Below are 19,979 nucleotides of genomic sequence, written 5' to 3'. Positions count from 1 at the left end.
ATTAGAGTGAAATTAAATACGTGTGTATAATTTCCAAAGCAGGATCTATTTTAAGTCTGAGCTCTAAAAAAAGTGAAATTTCTCCGTAAAACTCGAGAGGAAATGAAACGTCTCATTTTTTTTAGCCCACATGGCCATAAAAGCTGCAGAAAAAGGATCAATGATTCTAAATTTGACACATTGCACTTTCAAAGCACCCTTGTTTACTTTGAAGCCAACTCCTTTCGTTTAACCCTCCTGTCAGTTACGTTTTCACTCCTGGACCGGCACAAAACGAAAAGAAAACCCACTCTCCCACAGGAATGAGGCCTGTAATAGCATATTGATCAAAAATGAATCCAGCGCACAAATGAGAACATGGCAAAGCACAAATATTACAAACTACCTGGGCCTGGCTAAACGAAGGCTGGGTCGATGCAGGATTAATTGTGTCTGAATAACAGCGGCCCCTGTGTTTGTGTGACACTAAAGTGTTACAGCAGAACGAATCTGCTGGAGAATATGATTTATTTCACTCTCAGTGAGAAAAACACGGTTGTCTTTGGAAACTTTAAATGTTGATAAAGCTTTGTTTGGACCTGAGGACGATGAAGAGCAGGGCTGTCAAACTCCAGCGTTTAGATGGGCACAGGGACAAACACCGGAATCAAACGGCTTCATCACCTCCTCCTGGTTCTCCAGAACCGTAATGACCTCATTATTCTACTCAGGTGGAGCAGCAGAGGCACATCTCACAGTTGCAGAACAGTGGCCCCCAGGACACCAGTAACCCCCAGGACACCAGTGGCCCCCAGGACACCAGTGACCCCCCAGGACACCAGTGGCCCCCAGGACACCAGTGACCCCCAGGACACCTGTGACCCCCCAGGACACCAGTGACCCCCAGGACACCAGTGGCCCCCAGGACACCAGTGGCCCCCAGGACACCAGTGGCCCTCAGGACACCAGGGTCAAAAAAAAAAAAAAAAAAAAAAAACTTGGTATTTTATTCTATGTTGCATGCCTTTGTGTTTTGTGTTTATGATGTAAAGCACTTTGAAATGCCTTGTAGCTGAAATGTTCTATACAAATAAATTTGATTGATTGATTGATTGATTGATTGATTGATTGATTGACACCAGTGACCCCCCAGGACACCAGTGACCCCAGGACACCTGTGACCCCCCAGGACACCTGTGACCCCCAGGACACCTGTGACCCCTAGGACACCAGTGACCCCCAGGACACCAGTGGCCCCCAGGACACCAGTGACCCCCAGGACACCAGTGGCCCCCAGGACACCAGTAACCCCCAGGACACCTGTTTTATGTAACTGTGTGTCAGCAATAATAGTCCCACAAAAACAAATAACAATCTTGGAAAATGTTCCCATTTGTAAACATTGCATACAGTAAGTGTAATTAATTATTAATTATTAAATTAAATATTTTCTAATTTACTGATATCTACTGACAGTGGATAAAATAGTTTAACTACATTAATCAATCCAATAATCAATGTTTTGCTATTCAATACTATTTCATTTTACAGTCGCTGGTTTTGAAGATAAAACGGCTTTAAAAAAGAAAAACTTGTTTAAACGTCTTTGTTTTTCCAGGACTTTGTCCAAATTCTGTAAAACTGAAGATACATTGCAACTCTTTTGCAAAGCTTTATTTTAGAGCGTTTTAATCTGTTTGAGGCTCGGGGGAAATTAAGCTCTCATCCCTCTCCGTCCTTCATCATCAAACTGATGTTTTTGTTCAGAGTGACTGGATTTTCTCACTCTTCCCCCTTTGGTGTGAGCTCCATGGAAAAACGGTCTGGGACTGAAGTCAGTTTTTGATCGATCACTTTTTTAAAATGATCCAACACTGAATGTTGCAGACCTGCTAGTTTAATCATCTGCTAGAGAAGAAACATCTTGAGGCACAGAATAACAATAATCATGGCTGGGACTTTGTCTCAAACCACATTACAGAGACGGGATGTTCAATCACAGCTATGTAAACGCACAGTAACAGACATTCAGGGTATTTTCACATCTCATAGTCCAGTAGACTCAGTTTTACTGGGCACAAAAATGGCAACATTTGCTAAATTTTCTCACTGCACTGAGTCAAACCAACCTGTTCCCCTCCTGGCCTGTGGGGGCGTTGCACCAAGAACCAGGGAAGGAAACAACACAAAAACCTCTGAAGACACTGAGCGCAACGTCCTTTTCAGCGGTTGTAGGAGGATTTCTCCTGCTAACACTAGCGAGCAATTTTGTTTTGGTTGTATTTACCCAGAATGCCCTGTGCTTTAGACCACTTCCTGCTTTTGGAGTGGTCTCTGGTCTCACATGTGGCTGGACAATAAATCACCAACAATAAGCATCATGGCAGATTGGTGATCAATATCAATAGATATAAGCCTCCCACAGGAAGCTAAGCTAGGTTGCACAGGAGCAGTTTCAGGTTTTGCCTCATAAAAGATAAAAAACACCAAACCACGCCACCTAGTGGTGTGGAATGAAAACCGGGTAAACAGGAAAAGTCACATTAATAATCTAGCTTTATTTCAGGTACTTGAAACCAAAAACGAATCAATAATTATCCATGTTGACTGATATGAAACGCTTAAATTGTGATATGTTTTTACCTGGTTTTAAACGACTTAAAGTTCTTTGAACTGCCTTGTTGCTGAAATGTGCTGTTCATTATGAACTGGAACCCAACCAGAGTTCATTTCAACCGAGCCCAGATCTATGTTTGAAGGCAGAACAGTTTGTTTTCTGGTCCGATTCCACGTTCGCATCTCCCCAAATGAATCAAACTTTCTCGCCAAACAACTGCAGTTTGATGAAAGCGGACTGGTGTGTGAATGATGCATCTTCAGAGTTGCTAATTATCATGCATTCATTTCAAAAGTGGAATAAAACCTGAAGCTAATTCACATTTGCATGACAAGAACATGCAGACTTCATACTCGGCTAAAGCTTGAACCATTTGCCCTTTTAGCTTCCAGCAGCTGCTAACCAAACAGAAGGTAGGAGTGAAGTAAACAGAAACAACACGACAACAAAAACCAGACCCTCAGACACAAACAGAATGTGTCAGCCATACAAATACCCCCGAAGGCAAACATCTCCCCCCAAACCACGACATGCTTACATTGGCATGGCAATTATTTAGCTGTGAGGCCAAGCAGTGATTGAGGTGAAAGTAAAGACGGTGGAGTGTTTGTTTTCGCTGCCCAGAGGCCTGTGTGCAGTCATGAGTGGCACAGATGGTTGTTTTAGCAGCAGGTGAGGGAACTTCAAACAAAGCGGGGTGAGAGCGGCTCTGGGTGTGGATGTTTAAAACATCAGCTCCTGCCAGGAGGCAACCGGGTCGTTTCACTTGCTTTCATTATTGATTCGTTCGACGGCAACTTTTAAGCAGAGCAGGATCCAGAAGCGCTCAGGTCCGAGACGACACGACTTTAACGCTTTTATTAATGTTTAAACAAAAAAACGACGCTCTGCTACTTCCCAGATGAACCTGGTTCTGGTTCTGGTGGAGAGCAGAACCTGAACCAGAACCAGACGACCAGAGAGGCTGATACAATTTGGTTTTTACTTGTCAAATAAATAAATTGCCTTTGACATGATTAGGTTTATTTTGACAAGTTTTTTGAAGTCAGCATTTTAATTGAAAGCCATTGATTTTGGTTCATATTACTAAAAAAGCTAATTGATATTTTTCTGTCGCACCTTATGTTTTCATTTGTAAGATTTTGTTGTAAGAATTTCCTCCTATTTTTGTTTTTTGGTTGTCGAACCATCAAAACCGTTGCAGGACGACAGAACAGAACAGAGTTATTTCTTCTGCTGACATGAATTATGATATTATTGATAAAGCACAACACAGACAGGAAGAAAATCTCAAAATGACTTTTTGAAAATCTGAGAAGAAACATTATTAAAACATTCGTCACCTTAAGTGGCTGTCAGGACTTTCTTCCTGTCTTGAAAGGAGACTTTGGGAAAAGGATGGCAGAGCCGGCAGATAAATTGGGGTAAAGGTGAGCGCCTTGGGGGTCAGAGGGCAAAAAAAAAAAAAAGAAACGAACAGAATCAGAATGACAATCAGTCTGTGCGAAGGAAAACCGTTCTGCACCACATTATTGCTCAATGTCTGACAAACTAACAGCTATTTAAGATGGAAGAGATTAAATCAATGAAAGTATATATATATATATATATAAATAAAATCTGTTTAATATCATATGAAGCTGTGATGTAATAAAGTCAAACACATAATAATACAGCCTTCCTTTTATGCATAGCTATGCTACTTGCGAGAAAGTAGTGTTTTTGTACGGGATGCCTGGAGTGTCAAAACATGACCCACAAAAATGTGGACACATCTTTAAACGAAACTTAAAGAGACGTCTCAGCATGCCAGACTGGATGTGTTTTCCTGCAGTTGGGCTTAAAGTTTTATCACAATATTTTGTGCCATCATTGAGTTAACAATAAAATTGACAATAGGAATAATTTATTCCTTTTTACATCATCATCAGTTTTAAGAACTTATTCTTTGGAAATTCTATCAAAATATTTGTGTACACCAGTAAAACTTTTCTTTTACTGAATGCAGTGACCTTATTCATTGTATTAGTTCATTTATTCTGAAATATGTTGAATCTGTTAAACATGACAATTAACAGTTGCTAGCTAATCAAGTGCCATTTTGAAATAGTATTGATCAACAACATCAGTAGTAAAAATATTTTTGTCATGTTTAGCTGTACTTTACCTTAGATATGCTGTACAATCTAAGGTACAGCATATCTAAGGTAAAGTAAAGTAATACATGTAATACTATTGTATTACATGTATTACGGTAATTGTTTATTGTATAATTTAATCAAAAATTGTGTTTTCATTCAAATTTCGACTCAAGTTGACATTATTTTAATCATTCAGATCTTCATTAACCAGCTATCAACTCTTATTGAATTATCCCCAATAATATTAAATGAAATTATAACATGTCCCTCCTGTTATGCAGGAAATATCTTCCATCTTGACCCGGTATCAGTCACTGTGGTTAATTCCCTCATCACTTCATTAGAGAGAAGTGCCACTCTCAGGAATCGGGAGGAAGTGGGTTGATTGACCGATTCTCGGGGGAAATAATCCGGAATCAGCCCAAAGCTGCAGGAACAAACCGTTTTTCATAAAAACCTGGCAGGAATTAGACAAAAATAAAAGTTTTCGAAGGTTGGAGCTGGAGTTAGAATATCTGGCATTAATATTTCAGGCATCAACATGAATATAACCCTGGGAAGGCAGAAACACAAAGCAGAATTCATAGATTATTTGACTTGGTGTCAAACGCTGGCAGGGAGAATCACTGAGGTTTAAAGTCAGCAAGTCACATGAACTCGGCTTCATCGATTCAACGCGTCAGGAATATTGGTTCATTTTTTTAAAGGAATGTTTTCTGCCCCATCAGTTCAGGTCCAACATGCTTGAGCTTCGGTCTGTTCATTTCACCAGAAAATGGTTTAATAACTGTTATTAACACCAAGTTGTGATGTATGAAGAACGCCCAGACAATTACTCTCCAGTAAAGTTTCTGTCTGACAAAGTCATCCTTCAGCCAATGCTGTTAGTTTGCTGCCTGCAGTCGTCGGTCTGGGTTTGGGTCTGAAAGCAGGAACTGGACTGTGTCCTACGCTTTATCGGGTCCACACTTTAAATATAAGTTTTTTATGTCTGGGTTAGTTTCTTCTTGTTTTTTTATTCGTTTGCTTAATTTGTTTTGCTCAGCTTGTTTTTTACTGAAGTAGAGAAAATATAGTGTTTCTGAAAATAAGGAGTTAACTTCCCGACAGTTAACTTTGACTGTTTTCTTGAGATTAAGACAATTTTGAGACAATAAACTATCAAAGGTTGTTTTCTCCAGATCATCTCAGGGAAACCAAGAGGAGAATTACACGCTGAAAACGTCCGCTCTCGACTTATGAAGTTTAGCTTTTGTTTTTCAGCATTTTTGTTTCTTGACTTTTGTCTGGAAAGGTTAAAAATAGCCAAAATAAATCAAAGGATCCCCTGTGTGTTTGGAAACCCTGCTGAAAGTCTCTTCAGCGTCTCTCAGCAGGAACAAACCCTCTTGGTGAATCAGATCCAGGTTTTGGAGCCGAGCTCTCTCCTTTTGATAAGATCTGAATGGTTCAGGACAGAGGAAGCTGAACGTGAGACAGGAAGGTGACTCCAGGCATGAAGGTCTGTGGTTAACGAGGTGAAAGAACCTGTCAGGCTCGTCCATTTCCCCGCCTGCTCTGCAGGACGGCTCCGCGCTCCGCCATCTTCCGCGCCATCAACACGTCCAGGGAGGCGCAGGCAGGAACCCGAGTCCCGCTGTTTTAATGGCCGTCACCTGTTAGAGCTGACATGTCACGTCTTGAAGGCCGGGCGGATTATTTTTGTTGTCTTGTGCAATTTGTGATGTAGTTCCAAATGTGTAGCTGGAAATCTCCAAAAAGATTGTGAATGTGAGTTTTAACTGACGGACGGTTAGATTTAGTCAGATGACAGACATGAAAAAACGTTTCATCCCCAAGTGAACGATGGTTTTACTGACCATGTCCTGCATGTGTCAGTGAAATTAGCAAAGCATTTATACAGAAAAATTGCAAGAAAAGCTCCAATTTGTTTGGTTTTTGACGAACATTAAAACAACTTTGCTCAAGGCCACTAATCTGACTTCATTTTTCTGAGAAATTAAAAGTGAACTTTCATTCAAATTAACAGAAAGAAATGCTTAACATCAGTCCGGGTCCATTGAATCCTCATAATGAGTTTCGCTTTAATTTGATTACTGAAATCCATTAACTGATTCTTTTAGAATGTTTTTATCTGAGTTTTAAACTCAGTTTTTGAATTCCAGGTGACATTAACAGTTTAAATCCAGCCTCTCGATCTTTTAGCCAGGCTAATTGACAACACCAGACGCTGCTTCATTTGAATCAGGAAGCACATTTTGGGCTGATTGCTCTCAGAAACCCGCGGTAGGTCAAGGTGTTTCTGAAAGAAAATAGAAAAACTTATTCAGCTGATAACGCAAACCAAATTTCAATTTTCAAAAGCCAACACGGTCCCTCCCGGAAAGTCAATAACTTATGTCTGGCTGTTTTACATAACTAATCAAGCTGAAGGGAGTCACTGGATACTAAAACCTCATTATCCTGCCTGGCGACCTTGGAACCTGAGCTGAATGAGGAAGAATCGTCTCCCAAAGTCTCCTGGAGACGCAAAGCCGGGCTTTGTAGACGATGTCCAGAGGACGTTCAAAACGCCGGCTGTGTCCCGCCCACGCCGCGCCGCAACCCGCACCGCAACGCAACCCGCACCGCAACGCAACCCGCACCGCAACGCAACCCGCACCGCAACGCAACCCGCACCGCAACGCAACCCGCACCGCGCCGGAAACGAAGCAGCTGCGTGTTTCACAAAAATCGTTTAGATGACGACAATCACAAAATAAGAAGATCTGCTGCAAACATTTCCTATCACTTTACGGTTAGTGCTATTTGCCTATTAAAATATTCATCGATAATGAAAATAAAGACAAGCATGCAAACAAAGTTTCCTGGGTGATAAATTGCCCAACTGATCATTGTGATAATTAGTTGCCCACTCGAAGACCAATAAACTTTTCTTTTTTTCCCTCAACAAAATATATATATAAAAACATTTCTAAGTCATTTTTTCAGAGAAACACCAACTTCTGTGTTTGGGGTATTTTTATACATTTGCAAAGAATAATTGAGGTCTAATGCATGTTAGATTGCGATCTAATGAATATTTATTAAAATTGGAGTCACAAACTCAACTGGTGTCGTTAGCTGTTAGCTAAGCCGTCAGTGTAGATTAAATAAAACCCAATTCATCTTTTCATGTTGTGTAATGTGGCCCTCCTTGATTTCCACTTGGTTTGCTGTTAACACCTCAGACATGATGGCACATAACTCAGCAGCGATACGATCTGCTGTTGGCTGCGGTGAAGAGCAGATATGCTAATATATTGCTTGATTTATTGGAGTAAAGCTGAGTTCAGGCATGAAAAGGAGAGATTAGTTTTGTACTCAGCAGTGTTACAGTCACACTTCTTGTTTTTACATTGCAGGCTCAAAGCTTTGCTCCATTTCCAGCTATCATTCATTTGAATTGATTTCTGGATCCTTCCTGAAGTCTGAATGACAAAGTGTCTGTTTTAGATGAAGAATTGGTGACTAGCATGACCTACATAAGGATGAAATAAACTCTGTTCTGCTCTTTTCGGCTGTTTATCATCGACTTCATGAAACTAATTAGGAAAGGTAAAAACAGGGATTTTAAAATATTGCGACATTGCTGAGTGTAAATATCTCTATTCTATTTCTCTGTGGCCTTAATCTTCTACTGTTTTTTACATTTTGCTTTTATTTTGTTTGCTGTAAAATGTTAATAATACATACACTTCTAAAAAAAAGCCACATGGGAATTTGACGTTAATATTTTCAGATTTAATACTTTATATAAGTTTTTTCACGTGGCGCTGCTCATCCCCTTCCTTACGTTCTGCTATCGCTACAACTTCTCCCCATTAGCAGGATGCTAATGCTAATTAGCATAGTCAGTGATTCCAGCAGGCAAACGGCTTTCCAGTAATAGCTAGTTATTTCTCCGCCATTAGTACTGTACACTTAGCATCAACTACATGCGGATGATTGACAGCGATAAGACCCGCCTCCTGGTTCTCTTTGGCTGGTTTTGGTGAATTTCCCCAGACGGAAACAGAAGCTCAGGGAGGAGATCGATAAAGTCTCTTCACTACAACAACATGGTGAGTTTTGTGGAAAACATTCGGTGACACTTTGACGAGTTGTTGCTCCCCTCAGACCTCAGACAAAACATACACTGCTTGTTCTAACCTTAGTTTACTGTACAGTCTGCTATAGTAAACTATAGTATAGTATAGTAAACAGTGTAGCCTAGCGCTACGTCAGCATATGTTTACTAATGCATGTACATTAGCTTGTGTTTGTGAGACGGCTAAGCACGTGATAGCCGTGCTATGATGCAGAATGGGCATCAGCCGCTGTGATAAGGCTCATTGCATTTCTCATTTAATGGAAACATCCCAATTGCGTGACAGTGTTTTCTCGATATTAGAAAGCACATTCGTAGCAGTTGTGAAGGTAAAACCGGCCCAGCAGACTTGCTCTCAGCATATCTGCCATTAAATGTCAAATGTAAACAAAGTGCGGCTCTCTGTCAGCCAGCTAGTCCGGCTCCGGGGACGTGACTCCATGTCCTTGCAGAGTCTCGTTTGAGGCTCTTTCATCAAGACATCATGGAGGTTTGGATTGTAAAAAGATGAATTTGTATTTATGAAAACATTCCCTTTCAGGTCAGCAAATTAGCCGGCGCCGTTTTGGATCAGCTCAAAGAGAATGTGTCAGTGTGCTGTGGGAACGGTTCACGGTTCCCTGGCAGAGAGCGGCAGCGGGGCGCTCTGCCCATGCTGCCCATGCTTTTGACTCTGATCGGCGCCAGGGCAGATAGCGCTGCCGAGCCCACAGGATTTGCTCTGTGTAGTTAAACCGCCAACATCCATACAGATAATTCCCAGTGACCGTTCTGACACGGATGCTCCCCGCAGCCCAGCATGCGGCAGCATTCTCATCAACAGAGTGGCGTCCCGCTGCACCAACTCAGCCATTATCTCATGGGGAAATCATTAGAAATACCTTCCTGAAGGAGCAGAAAATTATTTCCTTAACAATACTGAAAGATAAGAGTGTGGAGGGAGAAAATGCAGCCAGTACCCCGAGCTCTCCACTGGAAGATAATGACTGAGAAGCTCATCAGTTCTGCTACATCCATATCTGTCCTGCCAGACTGCCAGTTAACTGTGTTTCTGAACAAATCCCCGTGCCATGTGTGGCTCTCTGAACCCTCAGTTTGCTCCTGCATTGGCCAAATTTAATTCTCATGCTGCAGTTTTGACCGGGCGACTTCTGGTCCTCTCTGGCTTCATGTCACAGCTCAGACTGTGTGACACGGAAATTAAACAAGGAAAATAAACTGTAGTTCACCCAGCCTACAACCTGTTCATTCATCCAGCCACTGGGGGCGCTGTTATAAAACTGATGTGTATTTTTACGTCTCAATACTTGTAAATTTTACTGCTATAAACTGTTTTTAGGTCTCATTTTGTCAATGTTACCACTTCTGTGTCAAAGCTACATGGTGAAGTTTTGCGGTTTAGATCAAGTTTATAGTTTTGGTTGTTCAACAGAAGCTCTGAATGAATCTAAAGCACAATATCAGCTGACTGGAAGATCAACAGAACCAGCAAAAAACCCAACATACTGGCCACAAAACTTGCTGATTGTGTTTCCTAATCTCATGCATCTTCCTGCCATTAAAAACTAATTAATTTTGTTCTAGAAATAATATAAAACCATTTTTAAGTCTATAAGATGTTGTTCAACATCATAACCTGAAGACGCAACAATAAATGGTCGTATCATCAGCATAGAGATTAAATTTAGCATCAGGTTCTACCAAGTGCATCTAAATGGGGTCCAAATCTGAGCCCTGAGGGACGCCAGACGACGTTTTACCAAAATCTACCATCCAAAGTGTAAACCAGTCAACTTCCTGGTCTGATACACCAACATTCAATGATCCACAGTATCAAAGCTGTGGATCAAGTAAATGGAAATCATAAATTTGTCTCAACCAACATCTTTCATAATCTTGAACACAAAATCACCGCAAAACCAGCAGTGATCCTCTATTTATACATATCAGAGCCTAAAAACAACATTTACATGTCCAGTTGCTTCTCTTTAGCCATAAATTAGTAGTTTATGACGTAAATATGTAATAAATATGATTTCTGGTTGTGGGGCTCGGCAGTTCGAACGTAAAGTTTACTGCAATGTTGTATGAAAACAACAAAAGAGACGACGTATTACTTCCTGTTTAGGAAACTGCATGACGAAGCAATTACAGCCCCACAAAAACAAATAATGCTGTTGAGAAACATTCATATTAGTTCTGTGCAAGTTTATGACCCCAGACACAAAGAAGGGTGAGGTATGCACACAGGAACTGCACTCCATCATATTTTCAAAACTTACTGAAATTTATTGAACAAATGGGAGAGAAAATAATCTCACTATTAATTTGCAAATGATCAAACATCCAATTAGAATTTATCACAATAAATAAGAATTGCCCACCACTAAATGCTACTTATTTGTATGGCCTGATGTTTATGTAAATTATTTCCTGTTTTCTGCATTTCATCCAACAGCAGCTGATGTGGAGGAAAACCGTCTCTGTCATCTTCAACATTTCTCACTCAGATCTTCTCATAAGGTTAATTCAGACGATTGTCAATTCAAAGTGTGAAAGTGCAGAAAAACCCGACTTTCCTTTTGAGAGATTGAAACGGCAGCTTGTAGGGGTCACGCTGCTGACCAAAGACTTACAGGTGAGACAAATCAGGGAAAGTGTCTGGACTCTGGATGCTGTTAAAGTGAAGTTTCCTTTCTGTTTGGGCTGCATTTCTCTGTTGCCGGTGACTCAGAGTTCATCTCTGTAGGGCCGTGTTTGTCAGCCGGTGACCGCCGTCACCCCGGTTTGTGCGGCTCTTAGTGCCTCGGCGCTGTCGGGTCAGCCGAGCCAGGAGCTCTCACAGAATCACAAACTAATTGCTTTATCTCAGCCTTTTGTCTAAAGGGTCAGAAATTGAGTTTGCTCGTCGGGCCGAGAGAGGGAATTATAAATCGAAAGGGATAGGGGAAGAAAAATTCAATTTGTGCACAAGCTTGTCAGAAGCGCTTACTCGGGTGGCTGTTAGGTGTCCAGATTAGAGGAGGGAGAGAAAGAGAGATAACGGCATTACAATGCGAACAAACACGCTGTTGTCCAAAGGGCTATAGGCGACGAGACTAATCTAATGCTTGACACAGACGAGTCCCAGACAGAAACTGATGTTAACAGCAGTCTATTCACCTGCCACCAAGTCAGCAACTCGCCCCAGCCTGCGCGCACGACCCAAAACCTACGACCAAATGAGACTAAAACCATAGAAAAACAGCTTTAATCTGGATCTGTCAGCAGCACACAGCATTATGAATGACAACGGTTTAGAATTTGGATTCGTTATGCAAAATTTGCCCATTTTTGTCATTTTTTGCTGCGTCTAAAAACAGAAAAATGCTAAAATAAATAAACCAGCCAGCAGTTTTTTATGGCAATAAGTTAATGGTTTTTGGTGTCTGGAAAACGAGACGTTTCAAAAACCTCCTGAATGTAAAATCTAGACCTGTTGCAATAAATCAAATAATAAATTAAAACAAGCTCAGTCATTTCCATTTGCGTTATCATTTTTTTCTCTTTCTACCAAAAACGATAAAAGTCTGCAGTCTGATGTTTTAACTGTCCCTTCTTTTGAAGGACAATTTTGTCTTCCTAATGCATTTTATTTGTCGTTTCTGTCCAAGGATTTGTCTGCACTCTTGATGTTTGTTCATTTTGATCAGCTTGTCCACTGCTGTCTCATACGATCTCGACGGCAGCCATTTTGTTCATGTGTCTTCCTCCCAGACATGAACAGTATGTTTTAGTTTTAGTTGGTCTGGAAGCCAGGGGTCATCCAGGGGTCATCCATGACCTGCACTTGCCTACCAAGATGGCGCCGATCACGTTTCGTGCTCCAGATGCTCATCCTGCAGATCACCAGCAGAATGAATGTTCCTGGACTTGGAAGAACATCATTTTTGGGGAATTTTTTAATCATTTATTATTTTGTTTGTATTGTTTTTAACTCTGTTATAATCCTCCTCACTGGACACGTTGGAAGATAAACATAAAGATGGATCTTTGTGTCAAACAAGTTATGAATTATTAATTCAAGGTTTCTAAAAAAAAAAAGTGAAGTAAAAATGAACAAAACGCTTCAGTTTACTTTGTTTCACAGAATTAGCTACACTTTTTGCCAAATATTGTCCATCATTCCCAGAAAAGCTCACTTGATATAAACTAATTCTGAATATTTTCGTATTTCCTGGTTCCTCCTGTTTTTCCTCTGCTTCGTTTCTTGGCTGAGATTTTCCTGCTTCCTGAATAACTGTGTGTGTCTGGTAAAGAAAGCATGTGTGAAGTCACAGTTTCATGTCATTGTTCCCTAACAAGAATCCAGCGGGAACACGGCGTGGTTACGCTGCTTCATCATCCAAGAACAGGCTGCGGGGCTTATTAATTATCCAGTAGGCAGCATGTCTGCTGTCTTTGGCTCCAGTGTGAAAAATTACAACTAACTAGAGGACAAGTTGCGTTTTCTATCCACCCAGCCTCCTGGGGCTTCTTGTGTGGATTTTCAGAGGTGAACTATTTCAGTATGCGTCCCTGAACAGGTTAGAAAAGGTCTGCAGGTCAAACTAAACATGTTCATGAAATTCTTCTGCACAAAATCATGAGATGTTCTTTCACAATCAGCTGTTTCAAAGCCTCTTGTCACTTTAAACCCAAATACTCATCGTCTGAACTCGCAGATGAGCAGTTATACAACTGTAGATGTTTGACAAGCAGAAGTGGAGTCTCCTGCACAATCAATAGGTTGTACAGCACATGCAGCATAGTAGCTAAAACCAGCTGACAAATATGACAAATAGTTGGTATAATATACCAACTCTGCATAGGTTGCTAAGTAATGGCAAGAGCAACAAACATGTTGCTACTTTTAGCATACATTTATGCTTTTACGATAAAAAAAAGCAACATTAGCTGAGGTAATATTGCTAATTCAGCAGTAAGTACTACAGTAAATATCACTGATATTCATCACGGAGGCCGGAAGAGAACTTGTACTGATATCGTTTATAAGTTAGATAACGACGATGTGAGATCTAGTTCTAAGCTTGTTTATTGTTCTCATAGCAACTCCATAGCATCTGCCATGACAGTTAGTCAAGATGGCTGTTCACAGTATTGGATGCATCTTATTAAATTTGCTTATTAAATGTATAGACCCAATAAATCTAAACTGTTTGCTGCTTCACTCGATGTTTGGACATTTAGAGTGGAGCAGCGTCATCGGCAGCTTTTCCTCGCAGTGACGTGTTTATGTGGAGCGAGGCGAGGCGGCAGACAGGTCAACGGCTTTCAGCTCCCACAGCTTGTCCAAAGACCAGCAATTTCTGTTGAAATGACCACATCAAAGACCAGAGCAACCCCAGGACTTCTGGAAATGAAAGAACCACAGGCAGAGTTTCTCAACTAGCTGCCGAACAAACTGAATTAGATTCGGGGTTTCTTTGTGGCCCTGGCTGAAAGAAAGAAATCTTCAGTGTTGTGGTCTTCCGATCAGACCTTTGTGGCATAAAGGTCATTTCTCCTTAATAAGCACGTAACTGTTTGCTGGAGATTGGCCAAAAGGCCTCCAACCGTCTCAGGAAAAGAGAAAAAAATCCTCTGATCTTATGGCCTGATTGAATTATTTGAGAAGACTTCTCAACAGTATGAGTGGAAAACAGGGGAAATCCTTCTGTCATAATTCAATAGGCTCAACATGGCTGCCTGGGATGAAGACAGATGCAGAAAAATAATCTGGAACGAAAGTGTATCAAGCTTAGCTGTAGGGATGAGAGTATTATTCCATCCTGGGAAGATTTGAGGTGATTAAAATTAGGGACTATCATTAAATCTGAAGTATTTTATAAAACTTAAAACACTGGCTTCTGATATTTCTGCTAATGTTTAAGCAGAAATACATTTTAGGCCAATATAAGGTTAATTTTTCAATTTTGTGTCATTCTTTTTTCTTTCCTTTCCTCTTGCAGTTCACTTATTTGCAATCTACAAAGTTAAAATACATTTACAAATAAATATACTTCAAATTAAACGCCAGAAGGAGAATGACTGCATATTTTCACTTGTGTACCACAAAAATCTGTCTGGTCCTCTTCAGCCAAGTTACCTGACGTCGCCTTTTCCTCTGCCTGATGAATATTTAAAATGAGAATTACTGTGGATCATGTTGATATGCCCGTACCATGAATAATGAAACAGTTTATTCCAGCAGCATTTCATCTGACACATATTAGTTTTGCTGCCGTCCTTTGGAATTATGGCATTTCTTTCAAACTTACAAGAAGGATGAAACTCCAGTGTTAAAAGGTAGAAAGGGACGCTCACTTCACCCTGAGGTAAAAACAGAATACAATGATATAAGCTCCTTTTATCAAATTGATGTTTCATTAAAAAAATATTTATATGTATAAAATAGGGCCAGTGTAAATATAGTGATGCCCCAGAATTTACAGGACCTAATAAACTAAAATATACATTTGAGATCTCCTGTAGAAAATAGATAATATATTAATGAAAAAAGATCCCAGATTGATAATCACTTCTGAAATAAATTTACTCAATTTTCCTTTATTCATAGGACTGATGATTAATGATACCTTTACCTTTAGCATTAGCATGGTAGCCTAGCCTGTAACCGAGCCGGTAAGTCTCTCCACGTTCCTGTAGCCGCGACGCTAGCTTTGCGCTAGCGTCGAAGCTAGCTTCGCGCTAGCGTCGGCGCTAGCATTCGAGCTAGATTCGGCGCTAGCCTTCGAGCTAGCTTTGAGCTAGCGTCGGCACTAGCCTTCGAACTAGCATCTGCGCTAGCTTCGCGCTAGCTTCCGCGATAACGTCGGCACTAGCCTTCAAGCTAGCGTCTGCGGTAGCTTCGCGCTAGCGTCTGCGGTAGCTTCGCGCTAGCGTCGGCGCTAGACTTAAAGCTAGCATATGCGCTAGCTTCCGCGCTAGCGTCCGCGCTAGCCTTCGAGCTAGCTTTGCGCTAGCTTTGCGCTAGCTTCGAGCTAGCGTCTGCGCTAGCGCCGGCGCTAGCCTTCGAGCCAGTTTCGAGCTAGCGTCGGCGCTAGCGTGCACGCTAGCCTTCGAGCTAGCGTCTGCGCTAGCTTCACGCTAGCATCGGCGCTAGCGTCCGGGCTAGCCTTCGAGCTAGCGTCTGCGCTAGCTTCGCGCTAGCGTCGGCGCTAGCCTTTGAGCTAGCTTGGCACTAGCGTCGGCGTAGCCTTCGAGCTAGCGTCTGCGCTAGCTTCGCACTAGTGTCGGCGCTAGCCTCGGTGCTAGCCTTCAAGCTAGCCTTTGAACTTACTTCGCGCTAGATTTGCGCTAAATTCGCGCTAGCGCCTGTGCTAGCTTCGCGCTAGCGTCAGCGCTAGCCTTCGAGCTAGCTTTGCGCTAGCGTCGGCACTAGCCTTGGAGCTAGCATATGCGCTAGCTTCTGCGCTAGCGTCCGCGCTAGCGTCGCGCTAGCGTCCGCTAGCCTTCGAGCTAGCTTTGCGCTAGCTTCGAGCTAGCGTCTGCGCTAGCGCCGGCGCTAGCCTTCGAGCCAGTTTCGCGCTAGCGTCGGCGCTAGCGTCCGGGCTAGCCTTCGAGCTAGCGTCGGCGCTAGCGTCCGCGCTAGCATCGGCGCTAGCGTCCGGGCTAGCCTTCGAGCTAGCGTCTGCGCTAGCTTTGCGCTAGCGTCGGCACTAGCCTTTGAGCTAGCTTTGCGCTAGCGTCCGCGCTAACCTTCGAGCTAACGTCTGCGCTAGCTTCGCGCTAGTGTCGGCGCTAGCCTTTGAGCTAGCTTCGCGCTAGCATTGGCGCTAGCCTTTGAGCTAGCGTCTGTGCTAGCTTCGCGCTAGTGTCGGCGCTAGCCTCGGTGCTAGCCTTCAAGCTAGCCTTTGAGCTTACTTCGCGCTAGATTTGCGCTAAATTCGCGCTAGCGCCTGTGCTAGCTTCGCGCTAGCGTCTGCGCTAGCTTCGCGCTAGTGTCGGCGCTAGCCTTTGAGCTAGCTTCGCGCTAGCATTGGCGCTAGCCTTTGAGCTAGCGTCTGTGCTAGCTTCGCGCTAGCGTCCGCGCTAGCTTCGCACTAGCCTTCCCGCTAGCCTTTGAGCTAGCATTGCGCTAGCTTTGCGCTAGCGTCGGCACTAGCCTTTGAGCTAGCTTGGCACTAGCGTCGGCGCTAGCCTTCGAGCTAGCGTTTGCGCTAGCTTCGCGCTAGTGTCGGCGCTAGCCTTCAAGCTAGCTTCGCGCTAGCATCGGCGCTAGCGTCCGGGCTAGCCTTTGAGCTAGCGTCTTCGCTAGGTTCGCGCCAGTGTCGGCGCTAGCATCGGCGCTAGCCTCCGCGCTAGCCTTCGAGCTAGCTTCGCGCTAACGTCCGCGCTAGCCTTCGGGCTAACGTCTGCGCTAGCGTCCGCGCTAGTTTTCGAGCTAGCGTCTTTGCTAGGTTCGCGCCAGTGTCGGCGCTAGCGTCGGCGCTAGCGTCGGCGCTAGCCTTTGAGCTAGCTTCGCGCTAGCATTGGCGCTAGCCTTTGAGCTAGCGTCTGTGCTAGCTTCGCGCTAGTGTCGGCGCTAGCCTTCAAGCTAGCCTTTGAGCTAGCTTCGCGCTAGCATTCGCGCTAGCGTCTGTGCTAGCCTTCGAGCTAGCGTCGGCGCTAGCCTTTGAGCTAGCTCTGCGTTAGCTTCGCACTAGCCTTCCCGCTAGCCTTCGAGCTAGCATTGCGCTAGCCTTTGAGCTATCTTCGCGCTAGCGTCAGCGCTAGCCTTCGAGCTAGCCTCGCGCCAGCTTCCGTGCCAACTTCCGTGCCAACTTCGCGCAAGAAATTTAGCTTCCAAGTAATTTACTGTGTTTTAAAGGTTGAAAAGTTGCAAAAAAATCTTCCAAATTAGCAAATTGCAAAACTTGCAAATTTCCAAAAAATGTTTAACTTTTTTTGTTTTCAAGCTTTTCATAGAAAATCTCTGATTAATCCACAAATTTCTGATTCTTTTTGCTTTGACCATCAGCACCAAATGTTCCATGTCAAGCACAATTTCATAATTGCAGTTTTTCCAATAAATAAAAAACACATTAAAATCACACGTGAATAAGTTTGTTCACATGATAAGTTATTAAACACTCCACGCCATTATCCTCTAACTATTTCCCTTTTGTCTTCTTCTTCATGGTTTCCGCCAGTAGTAAAATCCAGTTGTTGATCACGCAACTCGTGTGTCGAGAAAAATAGTGTTTCCATTGCAGTTTTGCGAAATACACAAAAGAAAAAAATCTGTGTTTCTGTTATGTAAAATTATTTTTGAGACGTCAAATTGGGCCTGTATATGGTCAATGAAAACAAAGAGTAAATAAGCCAAAACACTGCTGTCTGTTTTTCACTGTGTCCCTTTAAGGAGCCTGGTTATTAAAATGATTTCTGCTCCCTTCTTGTCAGAATCAGTTGATTCCGATGAGAGCAAGACTGTTGGCAAGAATGGAGGAAAAAAGGCAATTACCATGTGAGTCAAGAGAGGATGATGCTCATGGCGATGATGATCTATGGCAGCTAGAAAAAGCAGGGCAGAAGGCAGGAGCAGAGGAGCGGTGATTGGAGAGAGGCATATACTGAGGGAGCTGGAGAGGCGAAGGGACAGAGCTGAAGACGAGCCGCCTGATACGAGTCAAAGACAGAAAAAGAGTCCAAATGGAAATTGAGTCTGTTTGTCTGATCTGAGGGGAACATCAGGCATTTTTACACAATTCATGTTTGTGAACATGAAATATTACATCACCTCTTTAATGTCAGTAATTTTGTAAGTTTAGAGCAGAATGTCATATCTGCAGCGGCCAGAAGGTGGCAGTGTGAGGCGGGATTAATAACCAAAACATGTAAAATAGTTACTGAAACTCACTTTGTGTACATTTATAACTCAGAGTGAAATATATTGATATTAAAAGGCGATATGGTTGGCAATAATAAAGCACAGAAGGATTTGTGTGATTCAACTCCATTTTCCTGCAGAACTGCGACGTTCCAACCTCATTTGTTCATTTTCTAGACTTTAATTCATAACTTTTACCTTTGGATAACTATTCCCTCTGGTTTTAGATGCTGGAGTGATTTTTGCTCTAATTTGTTTTACATTTTGACAGCTATAATGTATAAACATGTCAACAATGTGGTTTATTTGAAGTAATACCTGAACTTTGACCCCAAACTTCAGAAGAGTTGGAAAAGAGAAGAAGAAAGTTTGAATCATCTCTTCCATCCGTGGATATGATGTTCTATTGAACCGAAAAGAGAGGTTCGATAGAACATCATATCCCCTACTCCAGCATCTCTCTGCCTGACTTCAGCCAGACAGACATTTAAAGCAAAAGCAAATGAGGTGGATCAGCAGAGCTTGCTCACTGACGGTGTCGTCCAGGACTTGTTTGTTCAACCACATCTGCTGCTGAGATATTGAGCTGCTAGCATGTTGACAGTCAGTTTCTTCAGTCAGAGACACAGAGTTGGAGTAACACTGACTGCTACTGGATTGTTATTAATCAGGTGTTTTTCAATCAAATCGAAGTGAATCGGATTTTTTGTCATTTACTACATGTTTATGTTTATCCAGGAGCGTAGGGGACCTACCTATGTACCAGAAACACCTGGAGTCCAGGTGTTTCTGTTTTACCAAGATTTTGCCATGGATACCGAATATGTTTATGCTTAACTGAGGGGCGGTACAGTAGTTACAGTTTAACCTCAGCTAACCTCGCAGACAGAGATCTAATTTAAGCTCTAATGTTGGGAAGCGAGAGCTGGTGGAAGTGGCAGAACGGTGGCGTTTCCAAAGCGTTTTGTCATTTTAACAGAAACGGGATCAGAGCTGCTCAGCGGGGGAATTAGCAGCAGAGCAGTCGGAGAACAAGAGTAATTAAAACTTTGCTTTGTTTTGTTTGGTAATCTTTATGTCCACCATCCATCTGAGCTGCACACACAGCAGATCTGCTCACTGCAAATCCTCACTCTGCATATTTGTTTCTGGGTTTCTCCGGACCCGCCTGCACCGCGTTTCGGATCCGGTCCGAACCGCAGCGCTGACGTCGGCTTCACAGCCACTTGCTCCAGAGGTTAACGCTCCTGTGAATTTCCA

General features: G+C 42.6%; 1 protein-coding gene across 1 annotated transcript in view; it reads right to left on the bottom strand.

Annotated features, from left to right (window-relative positions):
- The window catches only part of slc39a10 (solute carrier family 39 member 10), a 121,029-nt gene extending 102,616 nt beyond the window's left edge, over positions 1 to 18,413 (bottom strand). Inside the window, exon 1 of the mRNA XM_055052963.1 lies at positions 18,354 to 18,413. Within this exon, the coding sequence (XP_054908938.1) occupies positions 18,354 to 18,356 (3 nt within the window). The 5' untranslated portion in view covers positions 18,357 to 18,413. The remainder of the gene's footprint in view (positions 1 to 18,353) is intronic.
- Positions 18,414 to 19,979: the final 1,566 nt, after the last annotated feature.

This window comes from Poeciliopsis prolifica, unplaced genomic scaffold (genome assembly GCF_027474105.1).
Source record: "Poeciliopsis prolifica strain line A6 unplaced genomic scaffold, Auburn_PproV2 SCAFFOLD036, whole genome shotgun sequence".
Taxonomy (NCBI): Eukaryota; Metazoa; Chordata; class Actinopteri; order Cyprinodontiformes; family Poeciliidae; genus Poeciliopsis; species Poeciliopsis prolifica.
The sequence above is the reverse complement of the archived record's forward strand: the minus strand, read 5'-3'. Positions and strand labels throughout refer to the sequence as shown.